The 25,169-nt window shown below is 35.6% G+C and overlaps 1 protein-coding gene across 2 annotated transcripts in view; it reads right to left on the bottom strand.

Annotated features, from left to right (window-relative positions):
• Positions 1–25,169, bottom strand: part of LOC127845164 (heterogeneous nuclear ribonucleoprotein C-like 3) — a 30,873-nt gene that overhangs the window by 27 nt on the left and 5,677 nt on the right. The window contains exons 2-9 of one of the 2 annotated variants that reach the window (XR_008033080.1): positions 23,505–23,682; positions 22,809–22,998; positions 22,194–22,318; positions 21,560–21,617; positions 13,387–13,580; positions 11,128–11,304; positions 9,203–9,327; positions 7,253–7,348 (exon numbers count right to left, since the gene is read on the bottom strand). Coding sequence is in view for 1 of the 2 variants with exons in the window: in XM_052375921.1 (XP_052231881.1) it covers positions 7,304–7,348; positions 9,203–9,327; positions 11,128–11,304; positions 13,387–13,580; positions 21,560–21,617; positions 22,194–22,318; positions 22,809–22,998; positions 23,505–23,682 (1,092 nt within the window). In the remaining variant the exon portion in view is untranslated. Of the gene's footprint in view, positions 1–21; positions 7,349–9,202; positions 9,328–11,127; positions 11,305–13,386; positions 13,581–21,559; positions 21,618–22,193; positions 22,319–22,808; positions 22,999–23,504; positions 23,683–25,169 lie in introns of those variants that run through there. The other variant, XM_052375921.1, reaches the window with a different exon arrangement.

Raw genomic sequence — 25,169 nt, 5'->3', positions numbered from 1 at the left:
ACATACAAACTAAACTGATAATTAAATTTTCAACGTTTTTATTTTCTTCTATGGCTTACTCGATAGAGTAACCAATAATTCTCGAGATCACAGCTTATGAACACATTCGGTGGCGAAAATGTCACAATTAATAAAATACACCATAGTGTCAATGAATATGTAATGATTATATATTTAAATACATGATTTAGATGGGCGATATTGTCAATCCCCTATGCGATAATAAATAATTGCGTAAAAGATACAAAAATCAATTGACCGTTCTTAAAAAACATGTTTTATCTCAATTAAAAAATGAAGAAAACCTTTATTTATCCAATACAATATATATATATATCAAATTTTGATTGCGCTTCAGTTATTTCTTACGTGAAAATTCTACGAAATGTAAAGAGTTGTATGAATAGTTCCTAAATATAGCATGCATAAACAAAAGTCTAAAATTAAACAAATGAATAAAAGTATAACCTTATTTTATCCACAGAATTCACTAGATCTAAATACAACTAGACCGAATAAAGTTGTAGCAGCATTACCTGCCCCAGCGCTGGTAGCTAGTCGCCATTCTTAACAGTAATACCTAAATTAAAGTAGTCTTGCTGACGAAATATGGGGAAAAATTATAAAACCTCAAATTTATCAAAAATCCTTGTTTTTTTTACACCAAAATCATCTCAAAGGGACATTTAGCAACAGTTGTAATACTTGACTTATTGTAAAAATCGGCATTTCAATATGCAAAACGAATCATTCGAACAAAACAACATGGCAAAAAAATCGTACAATACGCTATAGAATAGTGAATTAAACGAAACCTAAGGAAACCGCATTTGAATCCAAAAATCAACCCCTTCAAAAACTAAAAAAGGAATTCAACAAACATAAAGAATGTTTTAAAATACACAACCATTAACCACACCGGTGCATATCTTGGAAAATGTCGTTCAATAGGCGTACATTTTAAATAGCACTGTAATTATAAACCGTTTCATGACCATATCATGTTTAAAAAATAATTTTTAAAATGTTTCAAAACCATTAATAGCATTTGCATATTTATTTTTACAAAAAAAAACTAGACAGCAATCAAGTGCACAAAAAACGCGCAAATATGTAAGCCTGTATGCCTGTTATGACCATGTATAGCGAATGCCTTTCCTGTTACTATTCGTTAACTAGCAACAAAGAGTATGTGGAAAAATACAAATCTTTTATGGAACGAAATACTATCATTAACGATAAAAAATACATGAAAATATGTACATGCAATAACAACCTGAGGAAAATTCCCATCTATCTAAAACAAGTAGGGAAATATCCTGTGATTAAAGTGATCATGAGCGATTTAATGTCAATAGGAAAATAGTCACGCCTTGTAAATTGTTCACTCCATTTATATTTGCTACCAGTCTGCAACGGATACACAAACCACATGCGGGACATCTCTGCTTCCGTTTGCCTTATACAGGCAGTGACAGCCGCTCGCTTACTGCTTAAATATTTTTTAGTCATAAAATTGATTTTGCAGATTCATTTCAAGCAGCACTTGCATACCAACTTAATGCAAGGTATAAAGACATCCTATGAGATCAATATTTGATAACCTCGATCTGAGCTGACGATGTACTGAATATGTTCAGCCCCACTGTAATACTAATAGTAGCTGATAAATGTTATGCTGATCTAGAGCGTCGTAAATACAGACATTAAGAGTAACGCTGATTAACCCTTTACCACTTAATTACGTATTTTCATGCATTTGTAGTCCCTTAGAAAGTTAAATGTAATTTAAGACCTTTCTTACAAGATTCAAGTTTTAAAGGCTTCATTTCCAACCCTAGGATACTGATGAGCAGCAAGCAGCACAAAACCTGAAAGACTGCGAGTTACTCGCAGGCTGTTCTGGTTTTATGCTGTTTGCACATAGCCATTTTCACTTTGCTACTGAGAGGGAAAGGGTTAAATGCTGTGTTGCCTTAGCTTGAAACAGACTTAGATAAGAATTAAGACAATATACAAATACAAGATGACTGTAATGGATAAGTGCTGAACTGAATGAGTTTTACGTATACACATATATAAAGTAATAATTTTTGGTACATGGCTATGCTGATAAAGGGCTGAGTTGACCTTGTGCCAAGTATATACAGAGAAGGTAATTATTTCTGACCTATTACTGAACTTATTGCAGAGCATGTACAACTTTGTACAACTTGCCAAATTTATTTTTAAAGGTAAAGAAATAAATGGTTGACTGAGAGCAGAGCATGCACCCACTCAGCAAACGTACAATTTGCTGACGTTCTACCCTGTTTGAACATAACCAGCAAATGAGTCAAATTAGGCTAATATAATTTGTCTGCATTCAAAAATATTTGAATGCAGTTTCAATAACAATGAAAAGCATTTAGAAAGTTGGGTCTGAACTCACGAACCAAAAGATGCAATAGGTCCTCCAATTACTGACTAAAAAACATAACACACAAAAAGCACAAAACAAGTGTTAACTATATTGCTTAGAAAAATGAAGAATGACTTCAAACTGATCGTTTAAGAGTGAAATATGTTGCACCATAACACTTGTATGTGGCACACCAAATAATACTAAATAATAACGGAATCAGCATGAACAAAACTTACTTGCAGAATGGACATAACTCCAACATTCTTAGATGAACTCCATACTTCCAAAAAGGTAGGTTACTTCTCCAATATGACATGAATGACGTCGTAAACAAAAACTGACATAACTGGAACACATTAACCAGATTTAAAAAAGCAGAAAAACCAAAAACAAACTGAAGAATTTACTTTAACAAGAGGGCCAAGATGGCCCTAGTTCGCTCACCTGAGAGGAGTCGGTTCATTCAATCTTTACCAAATGTCAAACTTGACCTAGATAATGTCCAGACAAACATCCTGGTCAAGTTTCATCATTATTTCATCTGCGAGTCATGATCAATGTACCTATGAAGTTTCATGATCCTAGGCGTAAGCATTCTTAAGTTATCATCCGGAAACCATTTTTCTAAGTTGAGTCACCGTGACCTTGACAGCCATTGTGTGAATACGATTTTTGGCACTGTGACCTTGACCTTTGAGCTAGTGACCTGAAAATCAATAGGGGTCATCTGCGAGTCATGATCAATGTACCTATGAAGTTTCATGATCCTTGGCATAAGCGCTCTTGAGTTATCATCCGGAAACCATCTGGTGGACGGACGGACCGACATGAGCAAAACAATATACCCCCTCTTCTTCGAAAGGGGGGGGGGGGGCATAATGAGAAAAATGCCCCCCTCCCCACAGCCATGTTATTCAACTGACCGGAACCATTTTTTAACTCAACTCTCGTATCAAGGAAACAAATGTTCTGAGCAAATTTCGTGAAAATTGGGCCAAAAATGTGACTTCTACTGTGTTCACGTTTTCACTATATACATATAGAGAAAAATGCCCCGCCCACTGGCGGCCATGTTTTTTCACCGATCCCGACCATTTTCAAACTTGTCTGAGATATCAATAAAACCAATATTTTGACCAACTTTCATGATGATTGGGCAAAAATTGTGACTTCTAGAGTGTTTACAAGGTTTCTCTATAGCCAAATAGGGAAAACTGCCACAAAATACATATAGAGAAAAATGCCCCGCCCACTGGCTGCCATGTTATTTTTACCGATCTCGACCATTTTTGAACACGTCCGAGACATCAATTGAACCAATGTTTTGACCAACTTTCATGATGATTTGGCAAAAATTGAGACTTCTAGAGTGTTAACAAGGTTTCTCTGTAGCCAAATAAGGAAAACTGCTCCACCCACTGGCGGCCATGTTTTTCAACGGATTGGAACCACTTTTGAACTCAACCAAGATATCATTAAGACAAATATTTTGACAAAGTTACATGAAGATTGGCCATGAAATGTTACTTCTACAGTGTTTACAAGGTTTTTCTTTTTTTGACCTAGTTTTTGACCCCGCACAACCCAGTTTCGAACTTGGCCGAGATTTCATTGGGACAAAGCTTCTGACCAAGTTTCATTAAGTTGGGACAAGAAATGTGGCCTCTAGAGTGTTAACAAGCAAATTTTAACGGACGGACGGACATACGACAGACAAAGACCGGTCACAAAAGCTCACCTGAGCAATCAGGTGAGCTAAAAAGTGAATATCTTTTTTTTAATCCTTTGTCGTTTTCCACGCAATAATAATATAATACTGTATAAAATTATTAAAGAAATATATATGTAATATACGCATAAAAAATATATGAATGATACACATCTGTATATTAAATATACCATACACCTGATATGAACCACAATTTCACAAAACATACTGCTTAGTTATTATTGATACAGGAGATTATTATTCTAAGAGTTTAACAGTATTCCAACAAAAACCAGGTTTTAAGTTTCTAAAACTACTTAAAATTGTAAACTTGTATGAACAATGATATGAAAAAAAATCTGTTAAATGAGGTTTTGCAGTATTAACTAGGCTACTCTTCTATATATAGAGTACGATGCTACAGCCAATACTAAACAAATAACTTTATTTCAAGTCTGAAACTTGATGAAGAACATTATGCCGTTAAACAGTATCAGAAACCTGCGTATCATGCAGTGAATATAAAATAAGAAGAAAATATTATTCTGTTGGAGCTAAAATGAAATCTTTCACAAGTAGCCAAGTACCAATCGCTTCAGCCTCATTGGCTTGAATGAATATTTATAGATAAGCATTTAGTACCGATTCTTTCCTTGGAACGGTTTGAAACTGACTTCAATTTGAAGGATTTCAGTGCAGTCAATCTAAACTTGAACTGTGTTATTGTTCAGTGGAAAATGAAATACAAGAACATATTTCAAAACGTGAGGATTAGAAAAATATAATAAACACACAGCAATATAATCTTACTCTTTGTTGATGCACCTGTTGTTATTTGGCACTACTTTTAAGATATGCAATTGACTGAGAAAGAATGCTTAAAAAATTAAGTTCTACAAACAATATTTCTTATATCACAAAAAAACACATTTACAATCAGATAATACTAAACGACCTTGTTTGTCATTATACAAATTTAGAAAATCACAGGAATTTTTAATGATTATTATACATCTAAATGTAAAGTGAAGTGTTCTAGATTAAGTTTTGTCTGTATCTCACTTACCTCTTTAAGATTAATTTAGATGCCATAGTGAATACTTTGCAACTCAGAATTATAATAGAAATGACATTAAAAAATAAATTTAATGTTATTATTATTAACAATGAGCTGAACAAGGCCTTCCTTTTCTTTCTTTGTCTACAAACATATTAAGCTCTATTGTTTGATAAAAGGTATTTTGTTACAATATTTAAATGCTTATGGAACAAGATCCATGGTCATCTCTAACAAAACTATTGACAATCTTTTTGTAAACACTGGAACAGAAATTGTAATTAAATTAATAGTTGATAATACTTATTCTGGACGTAAATTGTGATCGTTAACAAAATACTTAACTAGTTCTTGTTTTTAATGAATGCAACCTTTAAAAAAAAAAAATGCACGAAAAAGCAACACACACATACAACATAATGATTAATTCTTCAGATACTGTATTCATGTAAAAATAATAAGTATTTTTGTGTATAAAATCCCCCCTACTTGACACATTGTGGTTATGCAAAGATAACGATGATAAGTAATGTTGGTAAGATTTTTTTTTAAATATTATGTGAGATAAATCAATGAAATCTGTATGTATATACATTTGTGATTTATAAGCCATTTATCAAAATGTTGCTCAATTGCACAACAATAACTCGCATCCAATGCTTAATTGACTTAAAATATGATATTTGCAATTATTTTTTTAACTGTCATTTAAACAAAATTAAAACAATGTTGTAAAAGAAAACAAAAACCCATCTTTAACGAGGAGAAAAAATGTATAAAATGAAGAAAAAGTCTTCATCCACATCAGATAGTGTTTATTCCAGTGAAAATTTACAAGTCAATACAATTACATGTCAGATGCAAAAACTTACATAAACAGAAATCTGCAAACAAGTTCACAAATGTACTGCTTAGCAAAATAGCAAAACAAAAATGTCCAGTTCTAAAATAAATGTTTTTTGTTTGTTGCTGTACTTCATATTTTATCTATGCTCAAAAACAAGATATTAATGATGAAACATACTGCACATATAATCATAAAATATGTTCAAGCAAAATGATCCAGCTACAACAGTGCTACTAAAATCGGTATTAACGTCAACCAAACATAGACCATCACTTAAATGGGAACTTTCATCTGTTTGGGGCTGCAAGTTATGTTTTATAAACAAAGAATTTTCTACTATTATATATGTCTTTTGGGGCTATAATAATAATAAATTTTATAATACTGATTTTTTTTTGTGCCAACAAAACTAGTATTTTGTTCCTGACTAGCAAAATGTTTTTGGTTGTTCTTGAAAATTATGTCTATGATTAAATCTTTACACAAAATTGCCAATATGAATACCAAGATTGGACTGTAGGTTTGGCATTCAAGGCACCTAACACCATAACATACAAACACAAAATTCCACTTGAAATGTTTAATATTTCATTACCGGTGGGTAAAACATTGTAATCCCAAACTGTGAATCGTTCCCTTACAAACATACATGATGTTCATAAGTACGTGTGCACTGAGGCTTAACAAGAGCAGGTATCAAATAAAAGACAACTACATTTCTTATAAGTTGATTATTACTCATATGGCCAACATATTTCTTACAAACACACACTCACATGTACAATGGTTATTCACTAACATACAAATGGCAACAATCACAAGGGCAGGACAATTTTTAACAGCACTTGACCAAACTTGCTAACCAACTTTAATACATAGGAACAGGGTTATCAAAACTTCACAAAACTATACATAAAAGTGGCAATTAAAATGTACAATTACAGTCTGACCAATACATAGCACAGTAAATATTACATAATTATGCCCCTCGTTTGTATCCGGCCAAACTGAAACTGACAACATCGTAAACATGAACAATGTAAAATACAGAATGACAAAAATGAATTGAGATTACATGATCAAAACATGTATATGCTGGTCAAATATGTTCCTGAAATTTAAATGCAATACAACTATTGCAATAAACTTTCACAGACATGTGTATGCAACTTATAATCATAACAAACAATTTCAACGAACACAAATGTTCTGATACTTCTAGAAATCAATACATACACTGCATTCTACATTCCCCCTCAGAAAAATCGGTTTCTATGGCAATCATGGTCACTTCACGTCTTCTCCATTCACTTCATTCTTGACATCTGGATGCTGTAACACACATAATACAGAGACCCCATTATAGGTCGCCGTGGGGTAAAGGATATGGTGTCTGCCTAGAGATCGAGAGGTCACGGGCTCAATCCCCACTGTGAGAGCGTTCTTTAGATCTCCCCCATAGACTACAAGCAGTGGTTCTAGTTCCAAGAAATAGACTCTAGAGCGTTTCAAATAAGCTTAAGGCTTTCTATGCAATCGAGCTCAAATAAATAGGATTTAACTAAAAGAGACCCAATTTGTTTATACTAAAAAAATTATTCAACATTTCTGTTTTTAAATGTGGCACATTCTTTTCATGAATAACAAGAGCTGTGTTTGTGAAACATAATGCCCCGTACTGTGCTTTGAAGCCGCACAGTGACCTTGACCTTTGACCTCAAACCATATTTGATTGTAGATCTCAACGAGATGCATGAACATGTGAAGTTTAAAGAACATAGACCCAAGAGTTTTCATTTGATGAGCAAGGTTAAAGTTTTGGGACAGACACACACATACAATGACAGACAGGCCAAAAACAATATACCGTAATTACTCTATGTTTTCGGACACTCTAAGTTTTCGGACACCCTTTCTTTTAACAAAAATATTATTTTTTTTTTACTCTTAATTTTGGGACACGAGTTTTCGTCCATAATTAATGTCTCTAAGTTTTCGGACAATATATTTTATAGCGCTATTTTACCAAATTTCGGTACTGTTTTCGATATCTAATGACACTTCAATCATGGGGTTTAACAACCAGATTAACATCATAAAACATGGCAGGTGCATGCCTGAGGGCAACGGACGATTACATTTGCGTTATTGGGTAAATAACCTTGTAAACCGGTATTAAACAATGGTTGCACCCCATAGCATAAGCGTTATGACCAGGGATAGTGTCAATTAACAGTTCAATTGTCTACCGCTATGGTACTACCCCTTCTCAGTAAAATAACTGTGACAAATAATGAACGCTTCAAAGTGTGATACACCCTATTTTAAGTGTTACGAACACTGGAAGGTGTTAGACAACAACTATGGGAAATGAACAAACAAAGAATTCATTGCTTTTTTGTTGCGTTAATTACAGGTTCATACTAGCGAGTATCGGTACATCACATGCTCATCTTTAAACTCGTTGGTTAAAGTACAACCTTGTAGTAACTTTCTGTCAAATAAATTAAGCATTTAAAATTATTTAAAATGCAGTGCAAACATATATAACTGTAATTTATACTATACGGCATGGTATTTTACAAGAGCGTGCTATTACCTGTAGTCATTGATACAATTGACGCTATTTTCGGACACTTAAATTTTTTACTCTAAGTTATCACACCTGTATTTTGTGAATATTTTTCGTATCTAAGTTATTATTTTTAAGTGTCTGAAAACATAGAGTAATAACGGTACCCCCGATCATTCAATCCGGGGGCATAAAAACATGCCAAATCTTCAGGTTCATGAATCACATTTATAAATAATAATAAGAAGACGAGCTACACAATAACACTTTTTGCTAAATAAATAAGGTAAACATTCATCAAATAATTTTTTATTTTATTAAATAAAATTGTAGCTCTTGGAAGATCCAAGAAACACATGAGAGACCAAATTACAGAAATTCTGTACATAGATACGTGAAAACAAGCCTTTATTCATGTGCCTTCATGTCGTCCCAGATTAGCCTGTGCAGTCTTCACAGGCCTATCAAGGACAACATTTCCCTTTTTTTTTAAGGAAGCCACTTGTAAGCAAACTCCAGATTAAATGGAAATTTTCGTCCCTGATTAGCCCATGCTGACTTCACAGTCTAATCTTGGGCGATACTTTGAGCACGTGACTCATAAGGGTGCACACCTCTGTGTTCTCCTTGAAGATGGCAATGTTGTGTTCCTCTTGGCAGTGATGACACAGGTCCCAGGCTGTGGGGAACTCCGCATCACACACGGCACACAGCAACTGGCGCGCAGGCTCGACCCCGCCTGGGAATGGCAGAAGTTGTACCAACGGATGTTCACAGATGTACATGTTCAGTGAGAAAGCTCAAAACATGTGCAATTATATCACTAACAGATTCATAGAGGGGAAAAAAGAGCCTAAGTATTACCAACAGATACATTTCTGTCATGCATTAGCCAAACTGTAACAAATGTGTATATTAATGTTTTAGCTTGATAATGTTCACACAAAAATCAAGAAGACTTATAACCTAGCTTTTGTTAGTGCAGAAGTAATTTTACACAAAAACTAAATTTTAGTGGGTTAAACTTCAAAAACTTAAACTCGATTCTTTTTTAACAATTTATATTTCTTTCATCAACTTATGTTTTAATTATATAATAGTAATTTAATATACTTTAAATTAATACATGTCACTATCAGATTAATAGAACTTTTCCACCAAATTTCAAAGTAAACCCTTAAAATATTTAAAAAAATGCAGATCTTCAAACAAAGTTAACTTTTCAATCTGTTCTATCAAAGCTCAAGATAAGACAGCCATATTGGTGTAAATTAGGGCTGTCATGATACGCCGTGAGCGTACCGCGGTATATCGTGGTACGGCAACACTGTATCGCGGTACGTACCGCGATATTTTACAGAATATGTATCTGTGAAGAAAACAGCAGAATAACAAGTTTCTCAAACTTTATTAAGCTCAATAATCAGAAAACACTGGTATCATAGTATGACTAGAAACTGTCAAAGAAACTGTAAAAAACTTGATAGAAGTAGTCATTGTTATTGTTATTCGCGTCTTTTTCTAAAATGTCCACCATGTTGTTTACAATAGCTGTGACTACGATCTGTGTAAATCGAACGCTTCAAGGGCATGTTTAAAATGCGGAGTCAGCAGGCCCAGTATTGAAAATCCGTAGCGTTCTGACTCTTCCTCGACTTATTCAGAATCTTAAGATAACATGATTCGGAAGTGCCATGCTTTGAACGATCGATATACTAAGAAAGAAAATAAGAAATAGAATAAACATCTTTTGGATAATTATGAACTTATTTGCAAAGGAAATCTGTCTCTAATTCCAAAAAAGGTACGGACCCATACATCGCCGTATTTTAAACGTGAAAGTTAAACATCTACCAGTGGAAGCGCTTGCTTGACCTGGATATTAACGGATTATTTGTTTAGCCCTTTTGAATCGCTTCTACAGTTTTCAAAACGATATCTATATCAAAATAATTATGTAATGTATTTATATCTGTGCTAATATAATAATATTAAAAAAAACGTTGCGGCAACGCCGTACAGCGGTGCGATTTTTTTCACGACATGCACCGCGATATACCGGTGAATCGTGACAGCCCTAGTGTAAATACCTCTAAAATACAGGTAAATGTAAAACAACACGGATAGTTTTGTATATAAAAGGTCGGAAATCAATTTTCTTAATGCAATTAAGTTAAAACTGTGTATACATTTTACACGATGAGCATGTACATTTATATACTTCTAATACTTCTCCTCATTTGTAAACAAGTTATTTTATACTCCTCTTCTATACGATTTTTTTAAATACACTAAGCCTTGTTGAGGGACATGGGTCTAAATGCATCCGCTTATCACATCGTGCCAGATAAGCCTTTGCAGTCCGCACTAGGCCACGCAGAGACCAAACTATCCGCATTCATGGATTTTTTCGTCTATATAAAACAAAAATCCAGTTCAGGCGGGAAGTGTCGTCACTGATTGACCTGTGAAAACTGTACAGGCTAATCTGGGACGCCACTGAACACACATGCATTAAGCCCCATTTTTCTAAGTGTACCTTTCTGTGCCCCATTCTCCTTGTCCTTCTCAGTGGGTGTGCTGGGGCTGGGGGTGGTGGGCTGGTGACACTTGCACTGTATCTTCAGCTCACACTTGTTCTTCTTGTGCTGCACAAAGGTGGCAAGGCTGCTGTGGAGGGACTTGCAGTTGCCACATATCAAAATGTCATTGCCCGCTGCAAGGTCAAGAATGATCACATTGGGATTTGCGGTTGCCACATATCAATATGCAGTGAATTTTTTTGCCCAAAATTACCGCCGATTTTCGGCTGCTTCCCAATTGCAAAAAAAAAGACGTTTTTCCCCAAAAATTTGACCAAAATTTCCCCAAAAAACGACCAAATTTTCCCAATAAAGCCAATAAGATTACAATGTCAATTTGCGTTAATTTCGTATGAGTGCGGATCGAGCTTGTCTTGTCGTCGCCGAACGACAACTAACTTACGTATTGTTAGCGAATGTAGCCGAATACGATTTTACGTTGCTATCCACACATCTCTCTCTATAGTCGATGTATCCCGATTGTTAACGCCTGTTTCTACACACCTTCAAGATGGCGGCAAGCAGACGAGAAATTTGCAATGAGCAGCGAAATGATAAATAACATTCAAATTAACGACGGATATCATATGGTTATTAGGGAATAATTTCATGCGTGTGTCATTTAACGCAAAATACAAAGTTTGAGATAAAAAACAACAAATATTTATTAGAAATCTTCACAGTGAAAGTGCGGAAATCAGTGTTGGAAAATCGGAATTAGTCTACTCACAAAGTTAAAGCATTTAAGATTAGCAGCGTTCGGAAAGTAAAAGAGACAAACATGATTTGATTGATATGTTAGTGGGTCTGTGTATAATCAGATTCATATGCATATTCTGCTTTATTATGTTTGTCAAGCTGTACAATGGAACTGAGGATGTCAAGTGCAAGATATTGAAAGGTAAACAAATGAAAAATATTATTTTAACTCTTTTTAATACATCATTTACACAGCAAGAACACTAAAGTGTGTTTGTTAATATTTGCAAATGTTTTCACCATTATATGATTTTTTTTTTTTAAATGCTGAATTTAATTCATACTCTTAAAGAGGTTATGATTAAATGGTATATCTAAAAACTTATAGATTATTGCAAGTTTAATATGCATGTGGAAGCATATTAACTAACTTGTATTCATTGTAAGAAGACATTAAAGCAACACTTTATAATATAAAAATGCTGTCAAACATGAACTAAGCAACTTTAATTCTGTTCTTATAATCATAATTTCATGGTTTATCGCGCTATTTTTCCCAATTTCATGGTTTATCACGCTAACTTTCCCAATCAAAATGACACAGGCTGTAACAAAAAAGGGCAAAAAAAATCACTGATATGTCATAAAGACTCATTGCCGGCTGCAAGGTCAAGAATGATCACCTTCTAGATAGAACTCAAGGCACATTTAATAAGTTCTGCATTATAACTTCACATTTAAACAACATACTGTTCGAAAATGCAGCCCACACATCAATTTTATTTCATTTCATTAATAGCATCGTGGACAAAATATTCTGTTGAACATGAATCAACGCAAATGAATGAACAAACAAGGGACAAAATTGTCACAAAACCAGGTTTTCATTGTGAAAAAAAAATCTGATAAAGGGAGAAAACTCAAACTGAACTTTTGAAATGAACAAACAAAATTAACCCCCTTTGTAAGTTTGTTTTTAAAAAAAATCTATTTTTAGTCGTGGCGACCTTGACATTGAAGATATTGACGTGATTATTTCGTGCGACACACCGTCCCATGATGGTGAACAAATGTGCCAAATGATTTTAAAATCTCACAATGAATGACATAGTTATGGCCAGGACAAGCTCATTTATGGCCATTTTTGACCTTTGAACTCAAAGTGTGACCTTGACCTTGGAGATATCGACGTAATTATTTCGCGCGACACACCGTCCAATGATGGTGAACAAATGTGCCAAATGATTTTAAAATCTGACAATGAACGACATAGTTATGGCCCGGACAAGCTTGTTCCGCCCGCCCGCCAGCCCGCCAGCCAGCCCGCCCGCATTCGCCAATCTAATAACCAGTTTTTTCCTTCTGAAAACCTGGTTAAAAATACAACAACACGTAGCCTTATAAAATATTGTCCATGTTTTACTTAAGGTAAAGGATAAGACCTGACCACTAAATTTTCAACAACGTTAGTCTCAATTTCTTGACTTATTATTACAATATATCTTAGACATGACTACTTGATATGGTGGTCTTCTTCAGTGCCTTCCCAGTGGGTCGTGAAAGAGTGATGGAAGTGCTTGAAGCGTCAATGGTGGCTCCTTTCAAGCCCGAGCCCAATGACACCAGTTGACGCCCACTAGCTGTAGCAGCTGCCTCGTCTGCCGCCCGCAACTTCTTCTGGGCGGGACTCCCTGAGGTTGAGGTATTGGAACTGCAAAAACAGAGAAATGTAACATTCTTTCATGACTCAGGGCTTTCCTTAGACCTCAAATCTCATGAGTCAATGACTCTTGGGACCAAATTTTCAAGAGTCAAAATCAAATTTGTATGAGTCATAATAATAACGCAGGAGAGTCAATGATATTTTGTACTTTAAGCAAATTGCTGAGATATAATATATAAAAAGCAACAAATTTACAAATATCTAAACATTTATTTCTTATATTCCAGTCAATAAAAAGAGATAATGCAAACATACATTGTGACCAACATTGTGAGCATAGTGAAATCAATACGAAAAAAACACTCGCACTTGTAGTGGCATAATATATATCAGGGGTGTCAATTGTCCCAAATTCGAAAACGGGAGATTCAGAGACTGTAGGATAAAGAGAATAGAGGACAGAGCCCCTTGAGCCCTTGCTTGTTGTTATTCTTTATTTTCTTTCTATGTGCAATTTCTTCAATGCGAAATTTTATCAATCAGACCATTCGTAACACCGCATGTGTATACGTCATTCTATAATATGTGTACACGTCATTTTATAATAAATGTTATAAAGATCGTTGGAAATAAATTAAAATCGACGAAATACCGTATGCAAAAACGACTGTCCCAAAACAGGTAGAGATATGTCGTTTGCGAATGAAATAAAATGTGTTTTGTTTGTCTGCAGAAAATGAAAGCCAGTAATAAGTTACCTAGCAAATACGCAATTAATATATAATTCCGTTGACATATTGTTTTAAGCATGATATTGCAGTGCTTTACTTTGCTTATAGATAATTTATAGTTGGCGGACATTAGCAACGTTCGTAGGATGGTACGGTATTCGGAAAGTAGCGAAGATGTTTCGCCAGTTACTGCTCGTGTCAGTGTTAACCATCAAAATACCTCCTTAAACTAACTAATCGGATTAACATTTATCTCAAAATCTACCCTGGACGGCTCAAATCCGGATTTAATTATTTCATGTGCCATCTTTACCGAAGACGTGCGACAAACACGCCGATTTTCTCTGCCGTCTCAAATGGTCAATTATTACACCTATGTTGTAATCAATTAGCACATGCAGCATCCAAATTTGTCACTTTGCCACACGGTCAGTTACACCAGTTCTATTGTTATTTTAAGCGCCTTTGAACGTGCACTCTTGCATGAAAAGGGCGCTATATAAATCCGGTATAATAATAATAATATTTTTAGCAACTCGGATGCAAAGCGTGTAAATTGACGTTGTAGACAGTACATATGCCAGCATAACTTTCGCGCGTCTTTGAACGGAGCAAACAAGGAATAAAACAGGGTTGGGTACACTGTATTCAGCATTGGAAATACATTCTGAAATATTGTGGAAGTATTTCTCAAAATATTGTGGATATGGATATTATAATTACATTTTGGATATTATTAAAACTGACGCGGGTGAGTCCATTCTGTTTTAGTGGGTTTAATACATGTCGTTTCTGCAAACAGCTGATAACAAACGCTCAGAGACAGATAAATAATGGAACGTTGATGCACGCGTCATCGAACCAGCAGTGTTTTAATTGGTCGTTACTAGATTTCTTAATGGGCAAAACTCCACCTACTGGGCGGACTTGAGCTTCAATGATTGGAAACGGGCGATAACGGTTAGCGTCTACCAAAAGATACTCCGCCCAAGCCAATTATCGATTACTCATAACAACTTTTGATCTCTTTGACGCAAGTCGGTATATTCCCCCGGGTCAAATGTGACGCATGACGTAATTTTCTCACGAGTCAAACTAGGGTATTCTGTAATTTTCAAGCGTCAAAACCCGGGAGCTCGGGTCAAAGGAAAGCCCTGATGACTTTTACGGTTTTAAAAGGTTTTGGTTTTAGCTTCTGACAATATATCATATATGAAATGGTTCAGCAATCGATTACTAATAGAAGTCATAAAAGAAGCTGTTTGACTAAGAAAGCAAGACAAATTCTTCTGTTCATATAGAATTCAGAGCATCACAGTAAAGCCACAGACGGTGTTAACATGTTGCTTTTGGAGCTTGAAAATAATACTGTCTCAGTTGAAAGCCACAGATGGAATATTAATTTTTAATGCACATTCAGGGTCCTCAGGATTATTAATTTTAAATGCACATTCTGGGTCCTCTGGATTATTGATTTTTAATGCATATTCAGGGTCCTCTGGATTATTGATTTTTGATGCACATTCTTGGTCCTTACTGCAATAATTTATTGCGCCATTTGCTGTAACACAAACTAGAGATTTGTCACAGACGTGACGAATACCCCCACAGGCCACATTGACACAGAGTATTTTGCATGTTGTCTTCACAAAAAAACAGCGGACACCATGCTCAATGTTTAAAACGCACTAAGTGACCCCGTTAGCTAGTTTTTGACCTGGCATGGCCCATGTTCGAACTTGACCTACACATCATCTAGATACAATTACTGACCAAGTGTGGTAAAGATCGGATGAAAACTACTTAAATAAGAGCAGACACCATGCTCATTGTTTAAAATGCACTTAGTGACCCCGTCACCTAGTTTTTGACCTGCCATGACCCATGTTTGAACTTGGCCTTAACATCATCTAGATACAACTTCTGACCAAGTTTGGTGAAGCTCGGATAAAAACTACTTGAATTAAAGAGCGGACACCATGCTCACTGTTTAAAACGCACTAAGTGACCCCATGACCTAGTTTTTAACCCCGCATGACCCATGTTCCTACTTGGCCTAAGCATCATCTTGATAAACCTTCTTACCAAGTTTTATTAAGCTCGGATGAAAACTACTTGAATTAGACAGTGGACACCATGCTTAATGTTTATAAATCACTAATTGACCCCGTGACCTGGTTTTTGACCCGGCATGACCCATATTCGAACTTGACCTAGACATCATTTAGATACAACATCTGACCAAGTTTGGTGAATATCAGATGAAAACAACTTGAATTAGAGAGCGGACACTAAACTACGGACCGACTGACTGTCAAGCTCACTCCTATATACCCCCATAAACTTCGTTTGTGGGGGTATAATAAACAGGGGGAGGACGACTCTTGCTTAATTCTACATATAAACAAGAGCAGCGCCTTGCAGGTGCAGACCGCTCATCTATTTTTCTTTTTAAAAGTGTAGGGACTTATCTCAATTTCAATCACAAAAGAGGTAGGGGTGGAGTGGAGAGGGGTGTATAGTGTCGGGGTGTGGTCATTTATTACATTATCTTCCAAAATACAAAAAAAATCACAAAAAAAAATTATTTTTTTTGGGGGGGGGGGGGAAGGATTCTTGGTCCAGATGGTTGGACGGTATTTCAAAAATAAAATAATAAAAATAAATATTTGTGTTTTTTAACCATGTTTGAAAAAACAAGAGGTTTGTTCGTCAGAAACACAATGCCCAATATTGTGCCGCTTTGAAAAAAAAAATTAGTTGTTTTTTTACCTTTGATCTTGAAGGATGACCTTGACCTTGAACTTCAACCACTCAAAATGTGCAGCTTTATGAGAACGCCGCTTTGAATTATATATTGTTTGACCTTTGACCTTGAAGGATGAGCTTGACCTTGAAGGATGAGCTTGACCTTGAACTTCCACCACTCAAAATGTGCAGCTTAATGATAACGCCTCTTTGAAATTATTATTTTTTAGTCCTTTGACCTTGAAGGATCACCTTGACCTTGAAGAATTACCTTGACCTTGAACTTCCACCACTCAAAATGTGCAGCTTCATGAGAACGCCGCTTTGAATTATTTTTTTTGAACTTTGACTTTGAAGGATGACCTTGACGGATGATCTTGACCTTGAAATTCCACCACTCAAAATGTGCAGCTTCATGAGAACGCCACTTTGAAATTTTAGAATTTTTTTTTTTACTTTGAAGGATGACCTTGACCTTTAACTTCTACCACTCAAAATGTGCAGCTTCCTGATAACGCCGCTTTAATTATTTTTTTTACCTTTGACCTTGAAGGATGACCTTGACCTTTAACTTCTACCACTCCAAATGTGCAGCTTCATGATAACGCCGCTTTAAATTATTATTTATTACCTTTGACCTTGAAGGATGACCTTGACCTTAAAGGATGACCTTGACCTTGATATACCACTACTAAAAATGTGTAGCTTCATGATAACGTCGCTTTGAAATTATTTTTTTTACCTTTGACCTTGACGGATGACCTTGACAAATGATGATGACCTTGAACTTCCACCACTCAAGATGTGCAGCTTCATAAGAACGCTGCTTTGAAATTATTTTTTTTTTACCTTGAAAGATGACCTTGACCTTTAACTTCCACCACTCAAAATGTGCAGCTTCATGATAACGTCGCTTTGATTTATTTTTTTTACCTTTGACCTTGAAGGATGACCTTGACCTTGAACTTCCACCACTCAAAATGTGTAGCTTAATGATAACGCTGCTTTGAAATATTATTTTTTTGACCTTTGACCTTGAAAGATGACCTTGACCTTGAAGAATGACCTTGACCTTGAACTTCCACCACTCAAAATGTGCAGCTTTATGTGAACGCCACTTTGAAATGAAAAAAAAATAACTTGACCTTTGACCTTGAAGGATGACCTTGACCTTGAACTTCCACCACTCAAAATGTGCAGCTTCATGAGATCCCCACTTTGAATTTTTTTTTTTTTTTTGACCTTGAAGGATGACCTTGACCTTGAACTTCCACCACTGAAAATGAACAGCTTCATGATAACGCCGCTTTAAAATATTTGTTTTGACCTTTGACCTTGAAGGATGACCTTGACCTTGAAGGATGACCTTGACCTTGAATTTCCACCACTCAAAATGTGTAGCTTCATCATAACGCCGCTTTAAAATAAAAAAATTGACCTTTGACCTTGAAGGATGACCTTGACCTTGAAAAAAGACCTTGACCTTGAAAAATGACCTTGACCTTGAAAAATGACATTGACCTTGAAAATGACATTGACCTTGAACTTCCACCACTCAAAATGTGCAGCTTCATGAGAACGCCACTTTGAAGTTAGAAAAAAAAATTGAGGATGACCTTGACCTTGAAGGATGACCTTTAACTAGAACTTCCACCACTCAAAATGTGCAGCTTCATGAGAACGCCGCTTTGAAAAATTATTTTACTTTTTTTTTACCTTGAAGGATGACCTTGACTTTGAGCTTCCACCACTCAAAATGTACAGCTTCATGAGATACACATGCATGCCAAATATCAAGTTGCTATCTTCAATATTAAAAGTTATGGCCAATGTTAAATTTTTCGGACGGATAGACGCCATATATTTGACATCTGACCTTGACCTTCACCTTTCACCACTCAAAATGTTCAGCTCCATGAGATACACATGCATGCCAAATATCAAGTTGCTATCTTCAATATTGAACAAGAGCTGTCTCCATCGGAAGACATATGCCCCCAAAAAACGCTTTTTTGAAACCAAAATGCAGATTTTGAAACCTAAACGCGGACCCTAAGCTCAAGGTCAAGGTAAAAAGGGGTCAAAATTTGTGTGCGTAATGAAAGGCCTTGTCCATATACACATGCATACCAAATATGAAAGTTTCATCTGAAGCGACATAGAAGTTATGAGCATTTTTTTTAGCAGAAACGCAACTTTTTTATGATTCAAGAGCCATAACTCACAAGTGCCTGGGTAAATTTGGCTGATTATCGAACTTAACCTAGATTGTATTGCCTTACACATTTTTATGAAGTTTGGTGAAGATCCGATGACAATTGCTCGAGTTATTGAGCCGAAACGAGAACAAACTCAATTTTTCGATGATTCAAGGGCCGTAACTCAGGAGTGTTTTGGTCAATTTGGCCGATTATCTAAGTTAACCTAGATTTTATTGCCTTACTAATTTTTATGAAGTTTGGTGAAGATCCGATGACAATTGCTTGAGTTATTGAGCGGAAACGAGAAAAAACTCAATTTTCCGATGATTCAAGGGTCGTAACTCAGGAGTGTCATGGTCAATTTGGCTGATTATCGAACTTGACCTAGATCTTATGACCTTACACATTTTCATGAAGTTTGGTGAAGATCCTATGACATTTGCTCGAGTTATTGAGCGGAAACGAGAAAAAAAAAAATTACGATAATTCAAGGGCCGTAACTCAGGAGTATCTGGGTCAATTTGGCCGATTATCGAACTTGACCTAGATGTTATAGCCTAACACATTTTCATAAAGTTTGGTGAAGATCCTATGACATTTGCTCGAGTTATTGAGCGGAAACGAGAAAAATCCCAATTTTACCATAATTCAATGGCCGTAACTCAGGAGTGTCTTGGTCAATTTGGCCGATTATAGAACTTGACCTAGATGTTATAGCCTAACACATATTCATGAAGTTTGGTGAAGATCTGATGACAACTGCTTGACTTATTGAGCGGAAACTAATCCGGATGGACTGACTGACGGACGGTGCGATTTTAATATGCCCCCAGAACCTATGTTCTGGGGGCATAAAAAGTAATGGCCAATGTTAAAGTTTTCGGACGGACAGACACCATAAATTTGACATTTGACCTTGAAGGATGACCTTGACCTTTCACCACTCAAAATGTGCAGCTCCATGAGATACACATGCATGCCAAATATCAAGTTGCTATCTTCAAATGTGAAAAAGTTATCGCCAATGTCAAAGTTTTTTTCGGACGGACTGACATACTGACAGACAGTTCAACTGCTATATGCCACCCTACCGGGGGCATAAAAATTATTTTTTTGGAGAGGGGGGTGGGGTATAGTATGATTTATTAGATATTCTTTAATTTAAAAAAAATATAATGGGGGGGGGGGATTTTTTTGGGGGGGGGGCATGGGGGATGGTTTGGGTGGAGTCTATTGTGGTATGTCAGGTAAGAGTTGTTTTGTCAAAGTATCAATTGAATCTAATCATAAATAAGTTATGGCAATTTTATCAAAATTTAATAATTTGACCTTGACAGTCAAGGCCATTCAAAGGTCAAGGTAAAATTCAACTTGCCAGGTACAGTACCCTCATGATAGCATCATTATTTCAAATTTAAAAGCAATAGCCTTGATACTTTAGAAGTAAAGTGGATCTAAACACAAAATGTAACCATATATTCAAAATTACTAAATAAAAAAAGGGCAATAATCCGCAAAAACGACAACCAGAGATATGAACTTGTCCTTTACTGTCCCCTTATGATAGTTTGCGAGTGTTCCAAGTATGAAAGCAATATCTATGATACTTTAGGGGTAAAATAGGACCAAAACACAAAACCAAATTTTCAAGTATAAAGTGCCCATATTTCCGTCAAAATGCCAGTCAGTTACTTAACTTTGCCTGCACACTCCCCTTACGATAGTTAGTAAGTGTTGCAAGTATGAAAGCAATAGCTTTGATACTTTCGGAAAAAAGTGGACCTAAACACAAAACTTAACCAACTTTTCAATTTTCTAAGTATAAAAAGAGCACATAATTCTGTCAAAATGCCAGTCAGAGTTACATAACTTTGCCTGCACAGTCAACTTATGAAAGTCAGTAAGTGTTGCAAGTATGAAAGCAATAGCTTTGATACTTAAGGAATAAAATGGACCTAAACACAAAACTTAACCAAAATTTTCAATTTTCTAAGCATAAAAAGGGCACATAATTCTGTCAAAATGCAAGCCAGAGTTATCTAACTTTGCCTGCCCAGTCCCCTAATGATAGTAAGTAAGTGTACCAAGTTTGAATGCAATAGCATTGATACTTTATGAGAAAAGTGGACCTAAATGCAAAACTTAAACGGACGCCGACGCCAAGGTGATGACAATAGCTCATAATTTTTTTTCAAAAAATAGATGAGCTAAAAATCAATGAGTAAATAGTTTATATTTGCTTTGTGTCTAGATAACTATGACAGTTAAGTGCTACAGTAAAGTCTAAAGAGTGGATATGAATATTCAGTTTATAATCATACTTAAAGTGGAATATTCAACAGCTTACTTTGACGTCTGTGCTGACCGTTTGTTACCCTTCTTTGGTTCTGAGGCTATGTTTATATCTGAGAATAAGAAGAAATACAACATATGAGTCGTGTTCTGAGAAAACTGGGCTTAATGCATGTGCATAGTGTCGTTCCAGATTAGCCTGTGCAGTCTGCGCAGGCTTATAAGGGACAACACTTTTCGCCTAAACTTGATTTTTGGTAAGGAGGGACTTCCTTGAAACTAAAAATAACATAAAAGCGGAAAGTGTCGTCCTTGATTAGCCTGTGCGGACTGCACAGGCTAATCTGGGACGACACTTTACGCAAATGAATTAAGCCCAGTTTTCTCAGAACGATACTCGTATGTAGTTGTAATGCAGGAACAGTATAATAATCCACTAAGTGCAAGTCAAAGAATCCTGTCATTATAACATGATAACAAAATTACAATGTAGTTTGTTTAACCTTTTTAAAGGAAGTACTGAAAATCCACTTTGTTGCTTATACAAAAGTATTACTCAAATATATCAATTGCTGGTCTATTATTTGTCTGTGATGAAAACACTCAATGGTGGCACTATAAAACTTGAAAACGTTAACAACAAACCAACCTTTTTACAGTTAAATTATTCCAGACCAACATGAAAATACCTAAAGTCTGGCCAGCATATGTTTTGGTATCTTCAGACATGGCTGCTCTTTTAGCCTCTTCCGGGTTTCCATATTGCACGAACGCATATCCTTTATGCATCGATATACCTAGAACCATTCCGTACCTGAAATGTGGAATGAAATATGCAAACACGAAAACATATATGTCATCATTCTTGAGACTTTAAAAATGTATTAAAGCAAGTACAAATCCAGTGACCTTAAGTTTTACCTTGACCTTTGACCTTAAAAGATGACCTTGACATTTCAGCTTATAGCAGGGACTTCAATGGTACACACTACAGATCAGTTAATGCTAATGGATCCACAGATCATGATACATCTGCCTCATGATAAAAAGTTGTAAGACTTTAGATTAATACTGCAGATATATGTATGCATTACCACTATAATACCAGTATGGCGATCTCAAAACATGAAATGTTTGTTGAATATTGTAAGTATTTGTATAAACTCACAATATAATGAGCATCTTGAAAAACAGGACAGCAATAAAGTGGATCTTCTATGTAATAAATTTAACTAAACCTATGTTGATAGTTTTCTAGATTTGAAAGAACAATTAAATAAAACTTCTCACAGCAGCAGCACTACCTGCAGAATATAGCCTCCACATCCTCCTTCTTCATGGCGATGGTGTTCAGGTTGCCCACAAACAGGCGACAGTGAGCACCCCTGGGATCATTGGTGATGTTCGAGGCCCCAGGCCCCCCTGGTCCCATATTTGGTCCCATGTTGTGCCCCACTGGAGGCCCTTGAGGGCGCATGGGGCCAGGTCCCGGACCTTCAACATACAGCCAAGCAGTGAAAAACTATGGTGACGGCATAACATCTGTTAGTAATTAGTTAATATGTTCTCCATCCAAGATTACAAATTGTCAATAGCTACAATATTATGAAAATATCATATGGCTCATATGTTTTTGGGTGTTTTTTTTCAAAATCGCTCACATTTATTATAAATCCTTTATACCTGTAGGTACTACCAATTGTATGGACAAGTTTTGTGTTATTAATGGGTATGTTTACTTAAGCCAAAACATAAGCTCTCTTTTTTAACCATGTTCATTACATTCTGACTAAATACTTGTTTATTAGGACTTGTGTTTTACCATGCATTTTTCAAAATTTCAAAAAGAGCTGAGCTATTGACAACAAAGAGTTCTTTGATTTTTTTTTCTGTCAACTGACCTTTTTCCAATGGATGATCATCATGCTTGACAAAATCATGAGGGCAGTTTTATCATTTTCATGTAATCTCACACAAAAATGTTAATCAAGGACATTTACCCATTGGTCCTGGTCCCATTCCATGTGGCCCAGGAGGTCCCATTGGGGGTCGCATGCCAGGGGGACCAGGTGGCCCCGGGGGTCTCATTCCAGGCCCAGGGGGTCGCACTGGGCCTGGTCCCCCTGGGTGCCCATGGGGACCACCGGGTCGAGGCATAGGTCGTGGTCCTCGCATGTTCTGAAACAATGAGTAATAATAGGTTCGTTTCTGCATGGCAGCAAGAGATAATGTTTAAATAATGAAGTACAGACTAAGATGGACACAGGAAACAAGTATAGGCACATTGGTTTCTGAACCATGCAAACTCAATGCCATCAAAATTTGAACGCTGACAGACTGAAAATCAGGAGACTATAAACTGCCCCTCCACTTTAAGGGACACATAAAAATGGAACATTAAAGAGCCACTTGAGAAAGAGAACAAGCACTGCAGTATGATTTATTTGCCCATGCTGTACAATTTTGAAACATATAAATTGAAGTAAATAAATATAATATTTTTGGCAGATAAATGTATTATTTATTTATTATGGATTCAATTTATTACTTCTTAAAATCCAACCAGTAATGGCCCAAATGGCGTTTTATATATTATTTCACTTAATGAAATAATATATAAAACGCCATTTAGGCCATTACTGGTTGGATTTTAATGCGGACCCTCTTGACATTTTTCGGCCAGAATTTTCAAGAATCTTTAAATAATTTTAATTAATTGATAATTTAAGGTAAATAACCTTTCATATAAGTATACATAATAACCTCTTTGAAAATGAACATCAAACGATTAATGTTTTGACACCCATTTCATTTGAAGTATGCAAAGCCGAAAAATATCAAGAGGGTCTGCTATATACGCTGTCTCGTCATAAAATTAACACCCTGTCTGTGTTATAAACAAGAACTGTAATCGTTAATTTATTAAGCTTCATTAATAATTAGCTTTATTGATATGTTTCGAGAACAAAATATTTCAATTTATTCCATAACAACATATAATAATTATGTCAAAGGAAATTAAATGACCCGTATCTAAACAAAAGCACAAGCGCCAAGACCGTAGCATCAGTTTGGTGCGTTCAGACCGCGCAATACTTTCGTACAAATTCATTCCTTACTTACTTTAATTTTTAAACCATTTTTTACTATAGCATACAGAATTCTATTCTCCTTAGCAAGATGTAATTTTTAAAACTGAACTCCAAATATAAACGCTACAAATCGGTATAAAGTACGAACATGTCAACCTAGATTCTAAAACTCCAAACGTTCGAAGCGTTATGACCGCGCGCTACTTTCGTACAAATTCATTCCTTATTTACTTTCATTTTTAAACCCTTTTTTTTCTATCATATACAAAATTTTATTCTCCTAAGCAAGATGTAGTTTTAAAAACTGAACTCCAAATTTAACGCTACAAATCTGTATAAAGTACGACCATGTTTACTGTAAATATAGATTCTAAAACGGTATGATATTTGCAAAAGTTAAAGTTATAACTCGCCGGGCTGCCCAAATTAGAAGTAAAACTTCATATATATTTATATATCTGAAAACTACGAAACGTAGGCTTTCTATTGATATACATTTTTGTATAATTTGTCAAAATCGGCCGAGAAATACAAGTAAAATTAGAAAAAAGTTTGTGGGTACATCAAAATGTA

Source organism: Dreissena polymorpha, chromosome 9 (genome assembly GCF_020536995.1).
Source record: "Dreissena polymorpha isolate Duluth1 chromosome 9, UMN_Dpol_1.0, whole genome shotgun sequence".
Classification (NCBI taxonomy): domain Eukaryota; kingdom Metazoa; phylum Mollusca; class Bivalvia; order Myida; family Dreissenidae; genus Dreissena; species Dreissena polymorpha.
Note: the sequence above shows the minus strand (reverse complement) of the source record. Positions and strands in the feature narration are given on the sequence as shown.